Below are 18,592 nucleotides of genomic sequence, written 5' to 3' on the forward strand. Positions count from 1 at the left end.
TCCAGCTTCCTCCACAGTCCAAAGACATCAAGAGGGGACGAGGCTGATTGATACTCTAAATTGACCGTAGGTGTGACTGTGAGTGTGAACGGTTGTCTGTCTCTATGTGTTGGTCCTGTGATGGACTGGTGACCTGTCCAGGGTGAACCCCGCCCCTCGCCTGAAGGCTGCTGGGATAGGCTCCACCCCCACCACCCTTAATAAGAATAAGGGATAAGGACAGATGGGTCGAACCACAGATGCATCATGGGAAGTGTTGTATATTTCTGCATCTTGAAGGAAAAGTTGTCTTTGGCCCACTTTGTTCGTTGCCATATTTTTTTTTAAACTGTAAAACGAGGGATAAATTATTATTAATAAATTATACTGCGTGTCACGTGACTTGGACTCGTTTCACCGTCACGCTGTGGTCCGACAACGTCAGAACAGCCGAAACGCGTCAAAAAAATCACTTACCGTAGCTTAAAAAAAAGTCCATCATAAAAGTGCTGTGTTCTTCTTCTGTGGTGGGCAGGCGTGTTGCATTCTTGCATAATTTTATCCACATTTGCCTGCAACAGAGCTAGAAAACGGATGCGTCAGAGCAGAATTATGGGTGCTTTGTGGTTATTTTGGTTCTGGAGATGATGGACACGCAGGTTCCAGCTGTCAGAATGTGACAGTTTTACCTAACAAACGTATCTGAGACGGACTTGAGAACTAAAGGCGCGTTTAAAATAAGAGTCAAGACTGCGGCCAAAAGGGCAAAGGTCAAACAACGCCGGTGACACCAAAGTCTTTCTCAATGCATCGATTCCTCTGATTTGCTCTAAAACGAGGCCGGGCAGATTCAGTCGGGGGGGGGGGGGGGGAATAAGGAGACGCATCGATTGTTGTTTCAAGGTTTTACAGGAGAGTTATGGCTGCGTCGGCTCACCGCCAGGAAACACAGGGATCCAGCCACCGTCAGCATTCTGTGCCAACACTCCATAAACAAATGAGGCGGGTGGTGTTTTCTCCAAACAAATACAGCGCCGTCACTCTCCACACATGCATCCGCACACGCAGCAGACAGAAATAACAGGGCCGTAAATGTGGATTTATTAATAACGGTATCTCTTTTAATGAACATTGCAGATACATAATAGAAAAGAAATCAGAAACAGGAGAGACGAGGTCTCAAAGAGTCGTGAAAGTGCCTGGATTAACTCTGTGCTATATATCGTCATCGCTATTAATCAAAGCCGTCATCACCACAGATTCATCACCCAACCAAAAGTGTGTGGGAAAGGTTCACACAGTGCCCCAAAGTGGAGTTTGAGAAGCCGTGCGAATGACGACACTTGGTTTCACGCTCACACACACACACACGTATGTATACATATATGTGTGTGCGTGTGTGGCTCGATTGTCTTCATCGGAATTATTGTCTCCTTTATATTTACACAGCGTGACAATCAGGGCTCTTCAAGGTCGATCTGATTTTTTTTCACACGGGGAATTAAAAGAGGCCAGAAAGAATTCCTTTTTTTTTTTCTTCTTCTTCTTTTTTGGGATGAAGTAAAACAAAAATTTAGCAAAATTAAAAAAACAAAACAAAACAAAAAAAACATTAAAAAAATTGGGGGAAATAAACACAATTTTCCCCATTTACATCCTGTTTTATGGCACTAAACGAAACACTCCGTTGGTGAGAAGCTGCGGGTGTTTTAGTGAGAGGTTAGTATGACGTGGCGCGGCCGCGGGGCCCTGGGGGAGTCGCTCGTACCGCTTTCCTTCCCCAGCTTTGGTCTGACTCGCTCCGTTCTAAAGAAGTAGGGGTCGATAGGTCAAACTTCGATAAGATTCACTTTTTATCTAATGTGGTTTGGCCCTATTTCATGTTTCCCAGGCGGCGGCGGCGGAGGGATAGCCGACAAGTAGAGCTGTCGTTCGGGAGGAAACGAGTAAGAAAGGTTAGCCCTGGACAGCCTGGTTTGGTCCTGCGGAGGAAACCAGAGACAGTAAATGCTTCAAGGTGATGCTGGATATCACGACCTCCCGCGTGTACTGACATCATCGATAGTGCAGCTCCGTCCTGGTGGACCGCCGTGACTGTGGAATCAAAGAGAAAAAGCCTGCTGAGCAGTGGATGCAGGAAATGTCAAACTCCAACCCCCCCCCCCCTTTTTTGTTTTTTTTCTCCAAATGATGAAAATACACATTATTAGTGTAAGTGAGCGATGCACGGAACTCTTCTTTTATTCCTCCAAAGTCCTTCTATCAGAAAATTTATACGTCTCTAAGCAAATATCCCTCAGTTACAAAAATAGACTTTTCTTTTTTCATAAAATAATACACATAATTAATTTTTCGGTGATATAATAATCTGTTAAGGTAAATAGCAAGGCTGTTTTTTTTTTTTGTTGGTTTTTGTTTTTGTTTTTTTTTAAATGTTATGGTGAGACACAGAGAGATGTGAAGCCTAGCACCATATTCCTCATGTTCACGGAAAAAAGCAGTCGATTTGGGAAACCCGCGTGTCTGGACTCCATATTTTGCATATTCTGGGCGAGTCCAGATTCACAACCTTCCCGGAAATCCTAAAATCGCTCTCGTCTTCCCAGAGGCTGCGATTTTTACTCACACGCACACACGTGTAAAAAAAATACCCCCCCCCCCCCCAAACAACAACAAAAAAAAACCTAAACAACAAAAAACCCGAGAGCTGTAGAAACTACACCAGCCGCCAAATTAAGATAAAGGTGACACCGGTTGAACCGACACATCTCATAGGCCGTTGCTTCACATTTGTACAAACCGAAACAAACAATTAAACAAACTAACAAAAACAAATCAAGAAGAAAACAAAGTCGTCCCAAACAGTGATGCTACAAAGAATTAGAAAAAACATATCTGTACAGGACCCTGTATTCCTTGACTCTCTGGGGAAATGATCAGGTGTTGGCTTGTGGTACGTGAGTGTTTATACAGGCATACAAAAAAGTCCCTTCTTGTTGTTGTTCACGTTCATTAAAAGCTCTTATTGGTCCAAAAGAAAAACAAAAACTCTGCTGCCACTGATGTGTCCAGTGGCCCCCCCCCCCCCATCTATCTCTCTCTTTCTCCCGTGTTGGTTCCAGGTGCAAATACAACAGCGGCAACGACTTCCTGTCTGTCCGGCTTGATCACGGAGAGTCCTCCCTGTGACGGACATTGAAGGTTAAGAGTCTGTCCCGGCCGGTGCCGTCTCTGTCACCAGATCACACTGGATATACTGGTCTCTCTGGGCAGCAGCGGCAGCATGGCGTTGTTGCCGTGACCTTCCTCCAGACTCTGCTGCCGCGGCGACTTCGACTGCGGCCGCTGTCCGTTGATGAGCGTCATGGGGATGTTGCAGTAGGTGTGCTGGTTGCCGAGCGAGGAGAGCGGTGGGAGGGTGCCGCTAGGTGGCAGGTCAAAGTCGTAGCTACGGTAATAGTGTTTCTGTCTCATCTGGGTGTGGCAAGAGTTGTGGAAGGTGGAGCGTAAGTCCGGGTGTGCTGTCGCCATGGCGGTGGAAGTGGCCGCCGCCATGGAGATAGCCGAGACGGTCTGCAGCTCGCCGAAGGGCCCCTGCTCGCTGACGTCCAGCACCTGCTCGTGGGAGATGCTGAGGGGCTCCATGCGCTTGAAGGGCATCTCGTAGAGCAGCTGCTTCCAGAACTTGGAGTTGAGCTTGTTGCTGGACGGCCCGCGCCACTTGATGACCGTCAGCATCTTGATGGTGTGTTTGAGGGCCTCCACTTCCTGGTAATTCATGATGCCGCGCAGCTCGGCGCATTCGATCAGGATGACCTTGATCTCGCCCGTCACCAGCATGTTCCGCAGCCGCGTCTCCAACTCAAAGATACTCCACCCCCTCCTCACCACATAGCTGGGCGTCATGACGATGATGAGGCGCTTGCTCTGGTCCACACAGCGAGCTACATCCTCGATGTATGCTGCACGCACACACACACGCACACGCACACAAGGATAGATAACTTTGTATAAATAGCAGCACAATTAATCACAGAAGTTGCACTGAAAATCCTTCCTGCTCGAGTACTGAACACATTAAACTCGATGACATCAAACATGTGACCCATCGCTTTTGTTGTTTCAAACAACCGAATCCAAAGAACCGTTCATTTATCACACGCTCCGGCGTCAGACTATTTGTACGTAAAACTGAATTATTATTATTATTTCATTAGATTTCCATCCTCTTCAGAGCCAGACAAGACCCTTCTCTCCTGCTGAGCTGACTGCTAGTTAGCTTAGCACAATGATAGGTAGTGAATGGGAAGTGTTAGCGTATTTCCACCTTGCCCGCTTAGTTTCATAAACTTCCGCTGTTTATTCTGGTTCTAAAAGATCAATTTCAGGATCTCGACAGTGCTTCTCCAACCACAGTTTCGTTGGCTGAAGCTACGCTGACGCTTTTAAAGGCGAGCCGGCAAAATAATTACACCCGGTCAGGAAACAAATGACAAATGTATCGTGTTTCGTTGTGACAAACAAACGTTTTATTTACGCAGGAAAAAAGTGTATCTGATGACTTTTCACAGAGGAATGCTAACACTTCCCATTCACTACCTCTCATTGTGCCAAGCTAACTAGCGGTTAGCTGGTATCCTCTCGTCTGGGAATAATGCGTGTGTGCCGTTCTCTACCGAGCCAAAATGTATGGTTTGAAGTAAAGAGAGACATGAGCAGGCTTCGACGGTGGGAGGTATTTGCACTGAATTAGAGACAAAAACAAGGGGAAGAGGCAAAAGAGAAGAGTAAACATAAAACACTGAGACAAACGAGCGAGGTAAAAGAGTAGCTTTGGCTAATAGCAGGTCCTGAGTGTCAGGAGCAGGAAGCCTGACTTTCCTCTAAACCGGCAGCAGGTAGATGGGATTTACTTCCTTCTTCCCTTGTTTGTATGGGTGTGTGTGTGTGTGGAGACAAATTTGTCATCACGTGTCTCCTTTTAAGAAGCGGCTGTGTTGCTCTTGAAGCAAACAAACACCCCGTCCCCTCTGCCTCCCCTTCCTCTCTCTCTATCACCGAGGATGAACTCCTTTCATGTCATTCTGCCCGAGGCGCCGCGATGGGAGACGACTGATTTAGAGTCAACTTGGATTTGAAGTCCGCCTTTACTTCAACGTGACAAGTCAATATCTTTTCTGTTTGCTAATTGGTCCTCGTGTATTAATTGGCCACAATATGTCCCCGGAGCTACGACTCCCGTGCAGGTTCCCGTTAAGCCGATCAGAGAGGAACTTTCGTTTCTTTTTATCTTTGTATGAATAAAACAAAAGGGGATGGATGAACGCATATTATATGATTAACTAATGAGTAGCAGTTCCACTTTATGTCTTGGATTGATTAAATTGAAAATAAATCTGCCCTCTCCGGATGCTGACTGGTAACACTTTATGGCTTTATAGATTAAATTCCTCATTTCAGAAGCCTTGCAAGCTTTACAATCAAAGGGTTGCATGTGTAATAACTGAATCAGACATTAAAACGGAATCAACGCTAATTTTCGTGGGGTACAGTATCACTGTTACCCTTATGTCTTCTACAATTTGTATAAAAAGGGAACATTTTGAGTCGTAATTTAAAAAAACACTCCAACTTTTACGAGACTACGCTTGTTTGCCGTCTTTCTCAGTGCAGGACAAGAGGATAGATACCCGACAGATGCAAGCTGATTGCTAGTTAGCTTAGCGCAATGAATGGTGGTGAATGGGAAGTGTTAGCGTATTCCGTGATTTCTCCAAAAAACTTTTTTTTTTAGTCTGCCTGAACATAACTTGGATTGGGCTTCGCATTTGATCGGAAATAAAGTACAATCAGTCAGAGTGACTTTCTGGAAAAGAACGCTTAGCGGTCCGTTTTTAAAAATGTCAAAAGTTTGCTGATGAGCTGAAGCACAACTGCGATTAATAAACCTCTGACTTTGAGAATTCAGATGATTACTTCAAGCTTGTGAAGTTGATCTACTCACTGACTTTTGACAAAGGTATGCTAACGCTTCCCAATCACTACCATTCATTGTGCTAAGCTAACTAGCATCTGCCGGTCTCTGTGGGTTTCTGATGAACACAGAGGAGAGGAAGGATGGATATCCTCCTGTCTGGCTCTTGGAAAGATAGAAAACAGGTTTATTTCCAAAAACGTTCCTTCGAGGAATTGGAACCAAGTGGAATAAACAGGAAACTTGAAGTCACGCAGCGGTGGGGGTAGGGAATGAAAGCAGATTTTGCTATAAATATGCTGCATTTATAACAGTTTCCATAATATCTTCATACTGAAAATGGTTAACATCACAACAAATCTGCTCAAATGACATCATCGCCGCACACCTGGAGGTTGTGTTATTTCACCGACTGAAGAATAAACACAGATTTGACTGTAACAGAGACGAGAAAGACGAGTGTGCATCTGCATAAATGGGCTTTAATATTCATGGTTATGTTTCAATTAGTGTATAATCACCCGGGACTAAGACTGATTGTGATTGGCCTGCCTGGAACGGTCCTGTACATGTTGCATCACACGGGTTAGGCGATACAAAAATACACATCCGGGACTGAAAACCTGCCTCCCATCCATGCAGCTCTTCCATACCAATGCAGGAAACAATGAAGGATCAAGATTTCATATCATACCATAGATAAAGTTGTTACTAATGTCGGAATTAGCGGTAAATAAAACACTAACACTTCATAGATCCATAACAAGCGGCATCAAGCTGCACACCCATTCAGACAATTAGTAACAACTTTGCCTCCAAGTGCTTGTCAGACTCGATCAGAACGTCGTGTATTAGCAGTTAAAAATCTCTGGGATAAGTACCTCTAAGTAGTCTGGTGTCATCCTGGAAATGATCATTGGTGAAACCTAAACATAGATATTTACATTCAAAGTAGAATCAGAGAGAAATCACAGTTCTGTCAATGTGTGGGGACAAACTTCTGGCATAAACTGTGCTTCTCCACTGCTGTTCCGACTGGCGATTGTACAAAAGTCATGGCGCCGACCAGTTTATTCCAGTCTAATATGGGACACGTAGCATAAAAAGCCAAGGAAGAACATTTTTTTTCCTTCTTTCTTTTAAACTTTAGATCTTACGACTGCTGTCAGAATGATGAGATTCTTGACATGAACGTGGAGAGAAGACACGCAGCGTTTTATCTCCAGCTGTGGATTATTGACTGCTAAGGTGCCCAGCGGGAGCTAAATGTTTATACATCCACACAATAAACCTGCTGGTTTGTGCCACTAAATCCTTGCATTTTTATGCCATTTTTCCCATATTACAACAGTCCCCTCGCATCATCACAGCAAGGAATTCAGTTTATAACCTCGGCGCAAAGCCACATAGGAGCATCGTTAGTGATGGAGGTGCGCGTGTGTGTGTGTGTGTGTGTGTGTGTGTGTGGGACGACAGGCAGATGCAAGTCTTCAGATGAGGTCTAATGACATCAAACTCATCTGTGTGATGAGTTAATCAAAGATAAGCACGTGGCACGGGTGAGAGGCTTCGTTAGAAAGACACATGCACTCATATCCATGCAGAGGGAGCTTTCTGGGTCGTACATCGTTACACAGCAGCATGCAGAGGAGCAGAGTGTGTGTGTGTGTGTGTGTGTGTGTGTGTGTGTGCGTGCGCGCAGAGCTGGATCAAGAACATGGACTCTTAACAAGTGGTTCTCCCCGCTAATTATGCTGCTCATGTAGGACGGGCGATTACGCCTCCCACAGCCTTTACTACTGCACATAATACACTTTCAATTACTTCAGTGCATACGGAACCCAGTATTCCGACAAAAGGCAGCAGTATTTCAAGTGCAGTATGTACGGTAGTTTTCCATGATTCATGTAGACCCGTTATCGTTCTAACAACAGGTACTACTTTACAATGTCTCCCATAAAAAAGGGGTTCGTAAAAGTTTCTTGGCGCGTTATTAATCACATTGTAAACACTTTATTAACCACAATTAACAGCTGTAAATGACTCACGACCTAATTTCCCACACATTAATGCAGGGAGATGAAAGTTCGCTACACGACTGCACCCACGCAGGCAGCAACATCTGCGTGTGTTTACAGTCAAAGTTGTGACACATTTAGAACTACTTAGTTCACGTCACGAGGGGACACGTCGTAAAGTTGCGCCAAAAAGATGTATAAATAGCTGAAAAAAAAAATGTAAAAAGTTGGTAATTCTTTTCATTCTGTAAAACACCTCCATTTTCATGGCAATGCGTCATCGATCTGAATTAGTATTTCAATGAATAGGAGCTAATTTTAAACTTTGTAAAAATATATTTGCAATTCTGCAAATCAATGTTAATCCATTCACGATAACCTTCAAAAACTGGCATACAAAATGTTTTTGAACAATTTTTTTAAGTCAAAGTTCATCTGTGGAAATTCCTACTGGTGCAACCCCAAGTATTCAGAAACGCAGTGTTGAAATACTCGGACACATTTTTACCTGCGAGTGTTCTGCGCGAGAGGCGAAATGCTTTTATGAAGGACTTATTAGGAGCGGGCAGTCATGTAAGCGCAGAATTTACTGGAAAATGTGGGAGCGTCGCATTCTGAAGGAAGCATCGAAGTTGGATTCTGTTGAAACGATGGGTTTCCTTCACTCGGACGCCGGAGTTGGGACCATTTAAAGGCTTCTTGAATGTTCCTCACCTCGGATGACCCTCAACTCAGCTCCACCTGTTCCATCAAGGGTGGAATTACAGTCAATGCTCTTAAAATCCATTAATTGCAAAATGTGGACATTGTTCCACTGCTCGTGCTTGAAATGCCCGTTTTCATCTATGCTTTTTTGATTGGCCGGTATCGCACCCACAACAGGAGGTCATTCCGAAGTGGCGTTGTGTGTCTTGTGTTCTTTTCACTTACTGATCCGCTTCTCTTTCATTTTCCCGTGATTTGGGGGGGGGGGGGGGTGTCATTTCATGACCGAATGAACACACTGATGGACGAGTTATGCCACGACACAAATGCATAACAGAAAACAACAAAACAAGGCATGTCACCACCGCACTGACAGCATGAGCAACACCAAGCCACAACACACTTGACAACAACTTGCCGCGCACTCGAGAGAGAGCTTACTTCCTGTGGGGATCAAGTCCCTGTCTGGAATGAAGAGTTTATACCCATAATGCTTCTCCAGGACGTCGGGGAGGATCTCCAGGGCAAAGCGCTCCTCCTCTCGGGTCTCCTGGCTCCACTGGTCCGGGTCCACTTTAGTATAGGACAGGTACGCGTCGTAGTCTTTGTTATCTGCGGGTAGAGGGGGTGGACAGAAGAGTCTTTGTGAGAGAACACAGGTGCAGAGAGGGAAATAAAGCCTTGGTCTGTTCTCTTGGCTACTTGCACCGCTTCATATACGAGCTTTTAAAACACTCCCAAAACCATTCCGCTTCAATTAAATGCGTATAGACTTTTATGATTTGGACATAATGTTCCTGCTACGATCAGCAAAGTTATGCACTGCTGTACCCCTGATGCTCACAGTCTGTATTCGTACTGGTGCACAGAGAGCCATTCATTCACTGGGAGACTTCATTGAGACAGGACGCCTCCATTACACTGACCTCTCGGTGCTTCTGCCCATCTGAGTGCTTTTCATTACAGCTGCGTCCCCACTGACCAATAATGTTACCTTGATAGCTACTTTGCCCACTGCAGGCAAAACAAATTAGACTCCAGCCTGAGTTAAATGCCCAACACGGCCGGCTAGGCCCGACACATGGCGCGGCTCCATCACCCACATGAAAGCTCTGATTGATGATGGATTTGAAAGCACTGAGAGGGAAAAGTGAGGAACGAGGGAAGGGTTTAATGTTTGGTCTCAAGCTGGAGCACTCCGGTACAATGGGTCGGGGGGATGGAGGGGTGTGTGTGTGTGTGTGTGTGGGGGGGGGGGGGGGGGTGGAAATGAAGGAAATGGAAAGGAGAGATCCCAGAGCTCCTCACTACAGGAGGACGATAACAGTTTGGAGATGCTGGAAATGACTGGAAGCTGATCGATTCACATTCCCCCACTCATTCCCGATGCTTCCTTGCCATGCAGAAACATCCACTGATGTTTGCTCTTTGCTAATGTGTGGTCAGGTCCTTCTGCTTCAGTGGGAGACGGAAAAAGGCCCCAGTTCGAGCCGTGGACTGGAAAAGAAATGGATCCAGGTAATGCAACAGCTCACTGGTTTGTGGACTCCAGTTAAGCCTTGAGTTTGGCTGCTTGGCCTTTTGGTGAGTTCAAAAAATTTTGGACAAAATGCTGAAACGAGAGAAGAGTGAGTGGTGGATCTGAGCATGCCAGTGGACTTGCGCGTAATTCTGGAGACTGATTTAGAGCCGTGCACCTCCCTCGAAAGGAAACATCGACGTAGACTGCACACATGCTGTACCTTCTCCTCTGAGTTTTTTCATATATTGCAACTAATGTCTATTTCGCTCAAACTCTCAAAATGATTTGTTTCACTTGAAAACAGACGAGGAAACTCGACACATTGCTATGCAAGCCAAGCTACAGCCTCGTATTTTGGTGGTGTAATTGCAGCACGATACGGTGAGACCACCGGGAAGTACATATAACCGCTCTTCTACGGCAAAGTGAGACCCAGAATGTAAGAGTGAGATGGATGTGTTTGGGTTTATTCTTTTTTAATAAAGCCCTCAGTGTAGTTGCCATCGAAGTAAAATCATCTATGGGTGGCAAAACAAAAAGTTTTTTTCTTTTTAAGTGGCCACTTTGGCACTAAAAAGATGTTTTGTAAATATTTCAACTACTACTACTACTACTACTACTACTAGTACTAATAATAATAATGATAATGAGTCACAAGTGAATTCCAAAAGAGGGCAGGAAGTTACCGAATGTAAGGATGCAAATGACTCAGAGAAACGGTCCCAACATTGATCCCTGAGGAACACCATGTACTGGATACTGGAACTGTCCATTCTCCTCAGAATTGGACTGTATTAGGGAGCGGTAACAACTAGCTGGCTGCTCGTTAGCTCAGGACCATGAATGGCAGTGGCTGAGAGGAGGTGATCGCTTGGTTGGAAGCCAGCAACAGTTGCCAACACTGCTCTCCCCTGACAGAGTGGAAGTGGCGGCGATATTCACCCTTACGGCGCTTGAGCCATGAGGTGATGTTGAGAAAAATAAGAAGAGCTGATGGGTTTAAGTGGGAGACTTCGGGATCAAATCTCAGTGCAGCATCCCATTTTTGGATATTTTAATATCCTCTCCATTTTACACTCCTTGCTCTCGCCAGGCTGTGAGGCTGTCAACAAGATTCACTCACCTTCTAGAGGGGTAATCTTGATCTTTGCCAATAGCACGCCACGGTTACATGACACCGTGTAATTAATCTAACCCGTTTTATCACGTGCAATTCATTTTACAACTTCGGGGACGTGCAAAAATAATTGAAATGTAACCTCATAATCTCTTAGTATAACTAACTCAGACTCTGCTAACAGTGACATAAATCTCCATCTCTGCTTTTCTCTGGTTGCCTTGAACTGAGAATCTGTGTGGGCAGATCAAAGGCTATTTTGCTGGAGACGATTCACTTGTCTGCTGTGAGAGAGGGAGAGGAAGATGGAGAGGAAGAGGAGGAGAAGAGGAGAGGGTGAATCTCGAGGGCGAAATGACCCTCTGCTTGCATCTTGGGTTCCTAACAGGCGACTAGTGAAGTGTATCTGAGAGTGTAACACACCACTGGAAGACACTTTGCAGTCAGTGTGTGTGTGTGTGTGTGTGTGTGGGGGGGGGTAATATATGCATGCGCACACAGAGCCCACAGTGAGATTGTGAACTCTTGAACTCATGCTTGGGCACCAACAGGGGGAGGCGTAATCTCTGGGATATCTCGGAGATTCATTACGTTTAATTGAGAGTAGATTGGAATGCGTACTTAACTCTCCAATGTGGGGTGGACTGCTAATGAGAAGTTATTTTCTAAACTTTGTTCTGATAAATCTCATATTAGCCACTAGAATATGGCTTTTTATCAGACAGTAGACTGCCTTTGAGACACGGTAATTTAATTTTAATTTGGTGCTTTTGCTCGGGATTTTTTGTCTCTCTTCATCATGTTTCTACATTTACTTCTGTAGTATATAAGTCAAGTCTTTACTTTTATAAACGGTGAAGGCCAAATACTAGAAATGTCTCAGAATAACAAAGCATCACAATTTACAGCCTCCAAAATGACCATAAAGTTGAACTGATGTCTCTCTTAAGAAGCCTCAACAAAAAGAGGAGGATTTATTGCACGGCTCTCGCGCAATAGCTTTGGCTTCATTAGCAACAGAATGCTAATCACCCATTATTCATATTGTTTATACGTTGACAAAAAAAAAAAAAAAAAAAAAAAAAAAAGAGGCCGTGCTTAATATTTCAGGTCCATAAACTCAATGCAATAGCATCTCTTTCTTCCAAACATTTAATTTTAAATTTCAGGTCAGCTGAATGGGAAAAATATCAAATTTGTCAAATGTAGGGCCGAGGGCGATGGAGATTTATACTTCTAGTAATTAATATGCAATGGATGGGTGTTTATTTGGGTTTAAATTGACCTTTTTTTTTTCAAAATTAAAAAAAAATGGTGCGTAATCTCGAGCAAACACTTAAGATTTCGAAAACTCCATTTCTCTTATGTACAGACGGCGACTTGTAAACTCGTAAAGGTGACAAAGCTAAAAACATCACCGACGTTCTGACGAGCTCCGTTATTGATTCCATATAATGTGACACTTACGTGCTCTTAAACTAAAGTACCGCTGACTAATCGCTGACGCTCAGTCCTATTGTTGCGCTTTCCATCAGGCAGGAGAGCGGGCCGGCCTTCGGCGAGCTCCCAGCTCAGTCAAACACATTTCTGGGCACTTTCTTGGCAGATGGTGCAGAGTTACGCAGGAGGAGGGGAAAAAAATCTCTGTGCATTGGAGGCTTAAGGGCTTTATTGATGATAAATGTGCAACTATATCTTCAGCTACTTCTCCCTGCCGGTGCAGCGGTTACCATAGCGATGGGTTCCTGGTTAACCACCACCTGCCATTGCTTAGCGACAGCTTTCGCTGCTCTCGACTGGAACCGTTTGGTTCCTATTCAAAGCCTGATCCTCCGCTATTCACCTACATTACACTGTCGCTGGAGCTCAGACCGGGCCTGAGGAGAAGGTGCAGGTGCGGGTGCAAGCGCGCTCACGAGCGCACGCGCCCGAGGTGGCAGTGAAGTGATCTAATCGACTGTGGCGTGGGGGAAAGTATCAGGGGTCTCCTGAGAGCTCCAGAGGCAGAGTGCTGTGTCTTATTGAACCTGATTCTCTCATACTGGAGAACAAATTGAAAATGTGTTCCTCTCTCCAAGCATTCACTCGGGTGGCACAATTAAAGGAGACAATTGCTGTTTGGCATTAAGTTCAAGGCCTGGCATTTTTTGTCTTCCCTTTTTCAAAACAGCTGCCTCAAGGCCATCCATTACAGCAAAGCTCCGCTTCCCGGGGCCGAAAGCCCGACACAGCCGGAGGTAACGACTTTGAGGGAAGCGTGTGATGTCGCAGCCATCACAGTCAGGGTGAGGCGAGGCGAGGAGCGGGTTAAAGCTTACTTTTTACCTTTTAACGCTCATAACTCTTGCCGCGGCGTAGCCTCCCTCAGCCTCTCTCAACTAATCTCATTCCCTCAGAATTCATTGCAGCGACGGTACTTGAGCGACTCATTACAGGGAAATCAAATTAAAACTGTCTCCTTGTCTCAGTTTGATGCATTTTTCAGCCAAGACTCATCCACCAGAGCCAATCAGAAGCAGCCTTTTCTTTTACTGTTGCTGATGGAGCCTCAAAGTGAATGTTTTTGCCCGGCACAGGACTCTGTTTTGATTTGCTTTCCATAAAGTGCTCAGCAGAGTGTCCTAACCTCTCACTCCTGCACTCTCTCATGTACAGACAGACACACAGACACACAACAGCCCGCTACTCTCAACATCATCGTGACACGGAATTCAGAGCAGGAACTACAGCTGCTTTTCCAAAAGATTGTTTCTGAAATGACAACGTGGGGTCAGCTAGAAGTCATCTACGAGGAGAGCAAACTTTACCAGCAGACATTCCAAGTTTGTTTTATGCATCATTTAGAAGCCTAAACTTCTTTCTCAATGAGAGCAAGTAGGTGCATTTCTCTTTTTCTGCAGAATCTTGTGGAACTTTGGCGCAAACATTGCGTTTTAGAAAACCGACAGGCTCCCCCGTATGGCTAAATAGTGTACTGCACGTAGGACGACATTTATCCAGCGACCCAAATCCGATCTCCTGTCACGTCTTGAGGCAACACGGGATAAAATCTCCTGTCACATCCAAAAGGACTGTCATCTTCCTCACCTTGTTTGTTTGGGTTCAATGTGCAGAATTTAAAAAAAAAAGAAGAATAAAACTATATTCCTTTCACCACCTCCTGGAAAAACTATGGATTTTTTTTTTTCCTGTCTGTCCTCGTGTGAAGACTTTCTGGAAAAAAAAAAAAAAACATTTTGCAGATAACAACGGCTTTTGTACCCTCGTTACATTTCAAAAGACTTTTGATTATGTGGCTGATGTAGAGACACAGATCGCAATTTCTTGGCAATTTCTCCCCAACTTAATAAGACAGGAAAGAATGTCCTCTAGACGCTGATGGTCACAATGGGTCAAATTTCCTTTCCAGATGAAAACAGGTTCTGCATTTAAATGACGCTGGAAATACCTGGTGAGGTAAAGTAAAAATACTGCGTTGGATGTGTTCTTCAGGTTTCCCACCGGAATAATAACGAGACAGACATGGAAGGAGACGGTCGCTGAAAACACAAAGCCGCTGGGATCAAGGCTGTCGCTTACTTTTCAAGCCTGGCAACTGTGCATGTTGGAGACTCGGAGGAGCGGCGGTTTGAAGACCAGTCCCCCCCAAGCCATGCCCCGGGATGGCAGGAGACGGCAGGAACTTCCCTTTAATTCCTTTTTAACCTTTGTAGTTCGGAAGGCTGCAAATGTGAGGGGCAGAGAACGCGCTGGAGACAGACGGAATATTTTTTGATGTGATATTGACGACAGAATCGCTGATTTGCTTGCTTGTGCAGCCACCGCATCATTTGGACTGATAACAGGTGTGCATTTACATAAAAGGGGGGTCACATGCAGCTTTAAGACATGAAAAACAGCCTGTGTGGATTTGGGGGGGGGGCTTTGTAGCCAAGTGTCTAAAGCTCAGCTACGGGATCCGATCCCTACTGAGGAAGGAAATGATGCTTTTGCATTTTAATTACCAAAATAAGACGCCACTGGTGTCATCTTACCTCCGTCTAAGTCCTCGCTGCCAAAGTGGTTTCTGTAGAAGAGCATGAGCTCGATCCTGTAGCACTTGTACAGCGTCACCAGACAGATGAGCAGCATCAGGATGGCTCCCAGACCCCCGGCCAGCTCCACAGTGTACATCAGCTCCGCTACGGGGAAAAGTCATCGTAAGTTTCATCATGTAACCAAAAAAAAAGTAAATCAATTCAGAGGAGATTGGATTTACTCTGGAAAGGAGATGATGTGTTATTTCCAGACACAACAAACAACATGGGTTCTTCTTATTTGCCTGATTTCTCTCGGCGGTGCCAGAATGGAGGAGTGAGGAACACCTTTAATCCTGTTAGCGTATCCGTGCCGCAGCTGATCAGGCGGCTTTGAAACCACATACCAACAAATAACACAATCAGATGAGAGGCGCCGCTGTTTCATGACACCCCGCAAATCACTTTTCTGCCTCCACGAGTAAATCAACCCCTCGACAACATGTTTGCCTTTGTTACTCTGGGTTAAAAAAGTTGAAGCAACATGTGTCACGTTTGTCTCTTTGATTTCATTCTTCATGCTTTCTGCGTGAATTTGACGGTGGATTTCTTCTCTTTGCGTGACGCAGCTGTGACAGGGAAAAAAAAAAAAAAACCCAAAACACCCAAATAATTGCAGTGCTTGTCCGTGGACGCTGCATTTATATTCAGCGTACGTCAGCGCCTTTTTCTATTCCATCTCTCATGTTGCTTGTGTCGAGGCTGAATTGTGTCACATAACTAAGCGGAGTAGAAGTCAAACCACTTCTACAGCCTTCACTAAACACCTCCTGGCTTGATTGGCTTACAAAGGAACTCGCAATGAGGCAAACACAAGCCACAATAACAAGTGACGGATCCGACTGCCACACTTATGAAGATCAGTTGCACGAGTGTGTGTGTGTGTGTGTGCCGAGCCGCCGGCTGAACCGGCTGTTCCTCAAGAGATCGAAGCAGGTGACTTCACACGACAATCCGTCATCGCCGTCGCCTGACGTGAACTCAAGAAAGGCATCGTGGAAGCTGAATTCAAGGAAAGAGGATGAGGGTCTCTGCAGCTTCTTCCTGCACACACACAATCCCCCCAGGAAGAACTGTGGCTTTGCAGTTTTTGTTAGGAGCACCGTAACGACTCACCGAATGAAAAACAAATGCAAAATTTGGATTTCTGTGTTGGTTCCTAGCGTCCAAAAATTTCTGATTCTTATCACAAAGCCCGACTGAATATCATCAACGTTGGACGTGATATCAAAGAGAGGTTTAATTTCAGAAGTATTTTCAAATACTGCTGCCCCCGAGACGCTTTTAGTCAGAAACGCTCGGTATTCTGGTTATTCAGGAGGAGCAGAGGTGATATTTTACACTACAGGACTTCGTGTGCGGCGATTAGGCTCCGAGGTCTTTTTTGATTTCCATTCGTTTCAAGGCTTTTCTTCCTCTTTATTTTATTGTTTTCTGTTGGGTGTCACTCCATCTTTTGCAGCACAACATCTTGTCTTGGCTACGCCTCACAAACTCGGGGTGGTCAGCCTTCATTGGCTGACTAATGGACAACAGTAAAAAGGCTGGACCCGCCGCGATGTCACACACGCACATAAACATGGAGTGAGAAGACTGCGCGCATCACCATCCATCACTGACGTGCGTTTAACCTCGTGGTGGTGCGGGATGCCCATCCCACTGCGGCGGCCATCACGCTGACAGCTCCCGTGATGAGTGATGATGTTCTGGAGAGCTAACGAGCGTGGACTGCGACGCTTCATCACGTCTGTCCAGACGCTGACCTTCAGACAAACTCGCCGATGGACACGGAAACACGTACGCAAACAAGAGAGGCCGTAAGAACAGGACCCCCCCCCCCCCCGTCTATGCCCTCCGCCTGGGAATCATCCGGAATGAGTTTCTAGTCGAATCCAAGCAACTCCACTTCCTCTTCACTTGCCTCAGTGAACACTGGAGCCAGCTGCTCCTCAAGCAGCAAAGATTACAGCGGAGGAGGCCAATTCTTCTCTGCCTGGCATACACACTGTAGCAGCACTGCAGTGGGACAGATTAAGACAAATTAGCTCCTGACGACTAGAAGGCTGGATTTGATGGAGCCACATGGCATCGGGTGATTCATCACCCTCCTTCTCTCCCGACTCCTGCATCTCTCCCCGCCTTGGGAAGGGGGGGGGGGGAGGGAGGGGGGGGGAGTGACAAATAAAAGCGGCCGAATTAAAAAGCGAAAGGTTGTGGAGCAAGTTCTCATGTTCACAAATCAAGACTCATACGTCGCAAAAAAAAAAAAAAAGTTAGCCAGGAGAACTTCTTGACTACAAGAATGGAAATGAGGACGCGTCTCCATGCCAACTTTACATACAAGAGGAGACGCCATCGTGACTGATGCCACGACTCAAAGGTGTCTGGGTGCACGAGGCGAGCGCGGAGAGAATAAAGGCCGCGTGACGACCAAATTCATTTGCGGCGCCGCTTCGGTGGCTTCAAGAGACGAGCGAGGAAAAGTTTTGATGCATATTGAAAGGCAGCGTAAACACTGACTGGCTCTGCAACACAACCCTTAAAAAAAAAGAAAAAAAAAAGCAGCTAATAGAAACATGGGAGTGGGTCGATTTTTCTTGACCCGCAGTCCTGCGAGGTACAGGCTAATCTTCTTCGGTTTATGCTGAGATTCGGCTGTGCGGCATAAACCCCTTTAATATAGCAAATGGAGAGGAACTGGGCTTCCATCAAAGCTAGATCCAAAGCTGTGAGCTTAAAAAGAGAGGAAAAAAATATCTTACTATGTAAATATATTCAACACTGACGATTCTTAAGGCTGCAGAGACCCCCGCCAGCCTCACGAAAACACGCTCTGGCTTATATAACACAGTGAGAAGTCTTGATTTAAAAATCATCATGGAATCAGGTTGCAATCAGCAAAAGGGGGGGGGGGGGGGTCAGACGCCCCCCGCCCCCCCCCCTCCCAAAAAAAAATCCCGTTCGCTTGACTGACAAGAGAGCGGGGGAAGCGGCGAGGCAACAGTGATGAAAGATGAGAAAATGAGTGAGAATTCACCGATCAAAGGAGGATTTATGTGTTGGGTGAGGTCAACGCCAAACAATCAAACAGCTTGTCTGGCATCATAACCAAAGGATGCCTCGCTTCAAAAGGCATTTTTTTTCTTTTTCGAACACATCCTTAAGCTGATGCGGATGAATCGTCTCTGCAATGTCTACCAT

The 18,592-nt window shown here is 45.5% G+C and overlaps 1 protein-coding gene across 4 annotated transcripts in view; it reads right to left on the minus strand.

Annotated features, from left to right (window-relative positions):
• Positions 1–1,079: 1,079 nt before the first annotated feature.
• The window catches only part of LOC147272611 (interleukin-1 receptor accessory protein-like 1), a 274,460-nt gene continuing 256,947 nt past the window's right edge, over positions 1,080–18,592 (minus strand). For 3 of the 4 annotated variants that reach the window (XM_086197940.1, XM_086198022.1, XM_086197859.1), the window contains 4 exons: positions 15,350–15,496; positions 9,118–9,288; positions 6,835–6,879; positions 1,080–3,941 (listed from right to left, as the gene is read on the minus strand). In XM_086197940.1, coding sequence (XP_086054066.1) covers positions 3,214–3,941; positions 6,835–6,879; positions 9,118–9,288; positions 15,350–15,496 — 1,091 coding nt within the window. In that variant the 3' untranslated portion in view covers positions 1,080–3,213. The remainder of the gene's footprint in view (positions 3,942–6,834; positions 6,880–9,117; positions 9,289–15,349; positions 15,497–18,592) is intronic. The other variant, XM_086198107.1, reaches the window with a different exon arrangement.

Source organism: Aulostomus chinensis, chromosome 1 (assembly GCF_037954235.1).
Source record: "Aulostomus chinensis isolate RoL2024-O1b breed Wild chromosome 1, RoL_Achi_v1.0, whole genome shotgun sequence".
Lineage (NCBI taxonomy): Eukaryota > Metazoa > Chordata > Actinopteri > Syngnathiformes > Aulostomidae > Aulostomus > Aulostomus chinensis.